This window comes from Gavialis gangeticus, unplaced genomic scaffold (genome assembly GCF_001723915.1).
Source record: "Gavialis gangeticus isolate Ggan-Ray unplaced genomic scaffold, GavGan_comp1, whole genome shotgun sequence".
NCBI lineage: Eukaryota > Metazoa > Chordata > Crocodylia > Gavialidae > Gavialis > Gavialis gangeticus.
Window position 1 is genome coordinate 169261726 of NW_017729022.1, and position 7513 is coordinate 169269238.

Below are 7513 nucleotides of genomic sequence, written 5' to 3' on the forward strand. Positions count from 1 at the left end.
GTAGAAAAAACATATAAAGCTGTGTCTATGTCCGAATCACTGAATCTCTCCAAATTGAACTGGAGGTTTCTGATCTGATTCGGAGAGATTAATGGGTCTCCTAATTTGATTCGGATTTGGAGATTTGGCTGCCAAATCGGGCTGACTCTCCTCTGAATTGAATCAGCGACCGAAGCTTCACACAGCCTTAGCTGGCAGCTCACCCGATGAGGCTAATGCCAAGGGAAAGTGAATAAGGAAAGTAAAAATTAAAATGTAAATCAAAAGTGGAAGACTTAAATTAAATAAATTTCTCACCTCTTCTCCTATGATTGTTAATTTGGGGAATTTCCGTGACAGTGAAGAACAAATGCTCATTTGCACCAGTCGGTCAGCTTTGGTCTGCAAATCATTGGCTCCACACTGGAAGGGATAGAAAGGAATTATTTTACATGAAGAACAGTAGAACAGCCTAAGCATTAGGTTTACTGATGACTAGGATCCTCAGAAATATCACAAGTCTCAGGAAGAACTCAATAAGAGGCCATTAAGACCAAGTTCTCTCATATTGGTACAACACTAGTAGGGAAGCATAAGGAAGGATATACCAATGCTGCTGCAACTGGACCTCTTCAGTAGACAGCAGACACTCAATACAAAGCTATCGTATTTCACAGGGTATAAGTCAAGGTTTGAAGCCCAATTTTTAATTCTTAAAATTCAACCTCAAATTACACACTGTATCACTGTCCCCTGAGAGTGGCACTGCGCTTGGCGCTTGGCTGGCATGGCACAGGGGATGGGGCTGCGCCAGTCAGGCACCAAACCCAGCATCATCCCCATCCCCTGTGAGTAATGCTAGGTGCTTGGCTGGCGGAGCCAGGCTTAGTGCTCGGGAGTGCCACTTGGCTGGTGCGGCCCCATCTCCCATGAGCCCAGCACTATTCGTAGCAGATGGGGCTACACCAGCTGAGCACCAAACCTGGCACTGCTCACAGGAGATGGAGATGGGGATGGGGCCGCGCGCAGTGCTTGGCTGGGGACATGCCACTCGCAGGAGATAGGGACAGGGTTGGGCTCAGCACTCAGCTGGTACGGCCCCATCCCCTCCAAGTGGCACTGGGCTCGCAGGGGATGGGGCTGCACCAGCCGAGAACCAAGCCTGTCCCTGTCTTCTGCAAGTTCCAAGCCCAGCCCTGCCAGCTGAGTGCTGCTAACTTGGGATGGGGCAGGCTCGGTGCTTGGCAGAGCTACTTGCAGCGGACAGGGCCGGGTACTGCACTCAGCTGGTGCGGCCCAGGCAGCGTCACTCACAAGGGATGGGGATGCACCAGCTGAGCGCCGAGCCCAGCCCCAAATTACACACCATCCCTATGAAAATCCTAACTGTCAAACCGAAGTTGACCTATGCACCGTGAAATACAGTACTTTATTTTTTGTGTAATGATTAGGGCTGTACGAAGCTTCAATCGCTGATTTGATTCGGCAGAGTTTCAGCCCAATTCGGTGGCCGAATCTCTGAATCCAGATTGGATCAGGAGACCCTTTAATCTCTCTGAATTGAATTGGAACCCTCCAAATCAATTCGGAGAGATTTGGAAAGATTTGACAATTTGCACACAGACACAGTTTTTTCTACATACCTCTAGGTAGCAGGCGGCTCATGAATACTGAGATGCTGGGGCAGATGAAGCATCCCACAGCAGTGTGGGGAGGTCCCCAGTGCACTCGGCAGCAGCCCCGAAAGTCAACCAGAAGCACCCAGTCCACTTCTGGGTCCACCTGGGAGCACATTGCCCCCCCCCCCCAACCCTCCCCCCCATTGACTGATGCCTACTGGTTTGGGGGGGCACCTGGGGTCCAAGCCAAGGGTGTGCTCCCTGGCAGACCCGGAAGTACTTCCAGTCCACTTCCAGGTTTGCTGCTGAGCACATGGAGGGCCCCCCCCACACTCCTGTGGTACACTCCATCTGCCCCAGCATCACAGCGTTCACAAGCTGCACTGGTACCTCAAGGTATGTAGAAAAAACATTTAAAGCTGTGTCTATGTCCGAATCGCTGATTCTCCAAATCAACATAAAATCTTCAGATTTGGATTTGGCCGATCGAATCGGTTCATTGATTCGAATCACTGTCCCCGATTCGGGCCAACTCCGAATCAAATACGGCCCATTTCACACACCCCTAGTAATGATGTCTGCACAAATATTCCACATCATGAACTTTAACATAGGAAGTGCGAGAAATAGGAAGTGAATGGCAAAAACAAGGGAGGAAAGGAAATATTTTCATGTAATATTGAAAGGACACAGAGAAATAGAAATGCAGGACAGGAGCTACTGAGAAGGCAGCTCTTACTTCATCTGTGATCTGGTTAAAGCAGGGGTGTCAAACTCATCCAGCTCTGCAAGGTAGATGAGTGGCATGAGGCTAGTCTGAAGGCTGGATCAAGGCCATGGACCCTGCCCCCTCAACTGTCCCTAGCATATCTGATGTAGCAATTGCTCCAGCTGGTCTGGGACCTGCACTACATACATGTGGTGCAGATCCCAGAGCAGCAGTGACACGTGCCGTGTGTGGTGCAATCCAGCCAAAGCAGCTATTCCTACAGCTCTGGAACTGCACCACATGCAGCTACTACTCCAGCAAGTCTGGGACTTGCACTGCATGTGGCGCCTGCAAACCCTATGTGCAGCACAGGTCCCTGACCAGCTGGAGCGGATCGCATCACAGAGCGGATAGAACCCTATCTCCTGTCCACTCCCTCCTATTGGTTTACATTATAAACTGTGTAGAAACTTCTCTTAAAAAGCAAGTACCTAGCACAATGGGACCTCGTTCACACTGGGGACTATAAGTGTCCCAAATAATAATCCATCAAAAATGTCCCAAACAGGTGTTGTGAGGCAGGCAGAATGCAAGAGTTCACTGTCAGAACAGGCAGGAAGAGCCTTGGAAGGGGCGACCCATGGCTACAGACAGTATAGAAGATAAATAAGTCATTTTCAGAAATCTGAAGAGAAAGCAGGGGAAGCTTTAAGTTCAGGGAACACCTACCAACTGGCATCTGATATGATCGTGATTTGAGACCACAAATCATGACGACCCAATCATTCAGTATGGACAAAGAATGGAGAATCCCACCCTATTATACTACACAGAAAAATACTTGGTTCTACAAAAGAACTACTTTCCCAAAATTGAGGGAAATTGACTGGACAGAAAAATTTGCAGAGAAAAAAAGTGAAAGAACATCAAGCACTCTCTAAAAGTCTGAGATGGCTAAAAACAGCTACAATTCTACAATCATGAAAGACAATAAATGTGTATAAAGCTCATTTTGGCTCAGTGACATCCATCCTGATTCAAAGGCAAAGTGAAAGCAGCAAAAGGAACTTATAATGCATGAAAAATAAGAGACAACAGATAGCAACTGATGTAATTGAAAGTTATGAAGTGCAGTTACTCTTATCAATTTTCTGAAGACACCAGGGAAAAATCCCATACTAGCAGGTATAACAAAAATAAGTTTTTGATGTGTATTTACTTTATTACCAGCAATCTACCACCAATATCTGGATAAAATTCTGGTAGGGAGGAGGCAACATGACAATAAAAAATATTCTACAAGTATGTTGGAGCCAGGAGGAACAGAAGAAAGTATACGAGATGCAGAAGGCAATATAGTTATGGAGGATGCAGGGAAGGCTGAAGCTACCAGTTGATGAGTGCAGGTGGCAGCAAAGATAGGGTAGGAGGCAAAGTGTCCAGAGTAGTAGGTAAATACAAGTACCAGCATGTGCTCTATTGTAAAGACTGCAAATAATAGTTTTTTACTAAATACAGTACATAACATTATGACATATACACAAAGTTTTATTTGAATTCAGAAGTGAAAGATATCCCTCCCTCCAATACAAACAAGCGTCCTTTAACTCGGTGAAATTTCAGAGCTCAATGTAACATGCAACATATATGTTAGTTAAATTGTTTTAAAAGACTATAGTAAATTTAAACCTTTACACAGGCAGTAATACTATTATGTTTAATTTTGAACAGGTTTATGATTTTTTACAAGAAAACTGTTTAAATTAAATGTGAAAAATCTGCTTTAAAAGAATTAATTTAAATAAAATAAAATGTTATTTTAGTTTTTAACTGAATTTGTATTTATGATGATTTAAATTAATGTGCATCAACATAAACAAAATATTTCTATTTAAGCTATCCTAGGACAGACATTAAAACAGATGACAAAAAGGTACTATGGATGAATTAGCATGAAGCTTTCTACATGGTACATATATAATATTCCTGAAGTGAGGTCTGAAGCAAGAAGCAAACACTGTGCATTCACATTTATTGTAGGATATTAAACAGCTCTGCATATCCCCAGTGGAGGTTTAGGAATCCATTTGAAAGCTCACCATTTCAATAAGTTAAGGTTATGCTACTCAAATGAATTATATTCCCTCTCTCATACTGGAGCTGTCTGACCGTTACCTCTCTTAACTGTATCTAACCTACTTTTCTTAACAGAGATGAAACCATCACAAGCCAAACAAGTACCTTTTCCACTATTCCCAGATCTCCTCCTGCCATCACTTTTCTGACAATTGCTGCTGCTTTCTCTGCGACAGAATAGGCAGAGGCAACTAGGCGCATCAACACAGCTGGAGAAGCCATAATGATTGCTGAAGGGAGAAAAAGCAATCTTGTGAGTGACATTGACAATACTATATATCACAAGTTTGACAAACTAATACTCAATGGAAGAAAAGGAATCCCACAGGAAAATTAGATTACACTGGTATGTCTGGAATGTTATTTATCTAAAATAAAACCTTGTTTAGATGAATGCAAAGTGGGCACCAAAATAATATATGGAAGTGGGAGTGTGGCAGTGCACCTTTGGTGCCTGCCACTTTAAGGGCTGGGAGCAGGCAGCCGGCATGTGCTTGATGAAGATGGCCATTTTAGGGCCTGGTCCACAGGGCTGGTGCAGCAGTTTGCTGCCAGCACCCAGGGAGGCAACATCAGGCTGAGCTGCTACTCCTGGAACAACTTGGAGATAAGGGCAGGAGCTGTGGGGATGGCAGAAGGCTCCTGGTCCTGTTCCTGACTTGAAACTGCACCTTGCTAGGGAAGCGGGGTCTGGCGGGACTGTCTGTGGCAGGACAGCCCCCAAGAAATACCAGATCAGATACCCTCCCCCATGAAAGGCAGGTAGGGGCATCTTAACCTCAGCCATACCACTTGGTGGGGGATTGTGAGAGCACTGCGGGCCAGGCATGCTAACAAAGAAGCACCTGAGCCTAGCAGAGGTGAAAGACCCTGGAGAGAGGTAGTATTGGTGTTGAGGTCCACACAGAGTAGGGCGGAAAGAGGCACTCAAAAGACTGTGTGTGTGGGGTGCAGAGTAGGGCTGCAAGGGCAGCCTGAAGGGCAGTACATGGGCCAACCCCGATGAGTGAGACAAGGATCAAGTTGCCTGGTGAGGAACTAGAGGCAGAGTCAGCCCAATGTTTAGCAGAAAGATAAGGTCATGTAGGGTAGCAAAGCTTGAGCAAACCAAAGATGCTATGCGTGCCATGCCAGAGTAAGAGTAGTAAAGCTCGATGGCAAAAGGGGTTGCTCCGGGGAGCAGGGCAGCAGAGAGTGGTCCAGTGATGCGCAGTATGCTAGAGGTACCTGTGAGAGGTGGACAGTATGAGTGTGTAAGAGGCCCAACACTGGACTGAGTTTGTCCCGATCTGAAGCTGGGGAGCAATAATAATCTGGATGTCATCTGTGAGACATGGGCCACAGTATAGGGCAAGTAAAGACCCATAGATAGCACCCCCTGGCACGGGGGCAAGGAATGGGCAGCCTCCCACTTATGTTACCAACTAGAACATCAAGTCATGGCAGGTGGGACGGGGCAGAGTGCCCTAGACAGGTGGGTGGGCTAACATGAGACCCAGCCTTGGGGCGGCCCTTTCACAGGGAGGCTTTTCGATTAAATTAGCAGGCAGGCATGTCAAGACACACAATTGTTGAGATGAGATCTCAGCTTGTCATTAAATGAATGTCTACAAGGGGCCAGAACTCTGTATAAGACAAAGTCCCAGCAATTCAACTTACAGAATTACTGCTTTGCCCTATTTGGGAGGAACGGAGGCTGTGTACACACATTCAAATGATCTGGGAGAAAATATTTAAAGGAAAAATTTTACATTTTTCTCTGAAACTAGCAGCAGCAGCAGGCTCAGCCCAGGCAAGGGCTGCCCCAGCTGACCTTGGAGATCATGGGCCCCCTGAAACCTGCTCGTGGACCCCAAAATGAGAACTGCTGCTTAGAGCACCAAGTACTGCAGTCCAGGTAGGGGGTACCAAGCTTGCCAGGTCAGTGACAGGGCCTGGCAGTTTACCAGTTCAGTGATGGGGCTGGGATGGGCTGCCAGTTCAGTGAGGAGCAGGAGACTGGCTGTGGCTAAAAAAGCCAGGGGCAAAACACACCCCATTCAGTGCTTCAGCACTGAGCCTTTCCAGTCTGAAGCACTCAGGGGGCATATTCTTCTCCCTGCTTGGCTGGGATTGCCAGTCTCTCTGGACCTGTGAAGGGGGAGAACAGGGAGTAAAGCTTACAGGGTTTCTCAAGAACTGCTCTGCAGCTTCACACAGATGGGTACCTGGACAAACTTCTGGTCTCCCAAGAGATATTCTCCCCAGAGCCATTTCATTCAGGTTGTTCCCAAGTTATTTCTCTCTGAGGCCATTTTTGCTCTGGGAGAAAAATCATGAATATCTATAGACTCGTGGTTTCTCATGGGAGAGCAGCAACTCTCCCAAGAGAAAATGAACATCTATACATAGCCAGAGTTTTATTATTTCTTTCTCTCAAATTACTATGATGGTCCCTATCACTCTACTATCTAGAGAATTAGAAAGACTGGCTATCAAGCAGTAAGCAAGTCCCAACTCGTCACAGTAGAGAGCTGCTGCTCTACTCTAATGGATCTTGGTGCCTCCTGAATATCTATTTAAAAAACTGAAGAAAACTTTTCCAGAGAAAGCAATTTACTTGCTCTTTCCTGCTGTCAAGTTTTTGCTAAATACTCCCATGTCCAGCTCTCGCCTCCTGTACCTGCACCTCTTGGTTTTGATCAGAGCTTTAATCTGAGCACTTAAGGGAAGCCACCTACTTCCAATTAATGAATGATCATTCCAAGTTAACTATCTGACCTTATATGTAGGCACTTCAGCCCCCCATATTCCAGCTCCAACAAGTAAAGTCCAATTATTTCCTCTTATCCACCTGGTTTCAGGAACTGTGATCTTTTCTCCATCTTCCTTCTCTGCTTCTGCAACATCACGACCCTTGCACTTTCTTTATGTTCTCCCTCCTTGCCTGTGTCAGATCCTCTTCCCCAGTTTCTCTTTCCTGTATCTCTTTTCTCCTTTTTCCTTTTTTCTCCTTTTCTCTTTTCTCCCTCCCTGTTTCTTTCCCATTTCTTTTCTCTCTTCTTCCCTTTCCCCCTCCCCCCACCTTGCT

At 46.0% G+C, this 7513-nt stretch overlaps 1 protein-coding gene and 1 long non-coding RNA gene across 4 annotated transcripts in view; one reads left to right on the forward strand and one right to left on the reverse strand.

The window, feature by feature from the left end:
• LOC109296868 overlaps nt 1–4644 on the forward strand; it is a 21270-nt gene extending 16626 nt beyond the window's left edge. The window contains exon 2 of the long non-coding RNA XR_002097083.1: nt 4521–4644. This is a non-coding gene — a long non-coding RNA (uncharacterized LOC109296868). The remainder of the gene's footprint in view (nt 1–4520) is intronic.
• The window catches only part of BPNT1 (3'(2'), 5'-bisphosphate nucleotidase 1), a 29885-nt gene that overhangs the window by 9000 nt on the left and 13372 nt on the right, over nt 1–7513 (reverse strand). For 2 of the 3 annotated variants that reach the window (XM_019516473.1, XM_019516475.1), the window contains 2 exons: nt 4549–4673; nt 298–402 (listed from right to left, as the gene is read on the reverse strand). In XM_019516473.1, the coding sequence (XP_019372018.1) occupies nt 298–402; nt 4549–4665 (222 nt within the window). In that variant the 5' untranslated portion in view covers nt 4666–4673. Of the gene's footprint in view, nt 1–297; nt 403–4548; nt 4674–6389; nt 6448–7513 lie in introns of those variants that run through there. The other variant, XM_019516474.1, reaches the window with a different exon arrangement.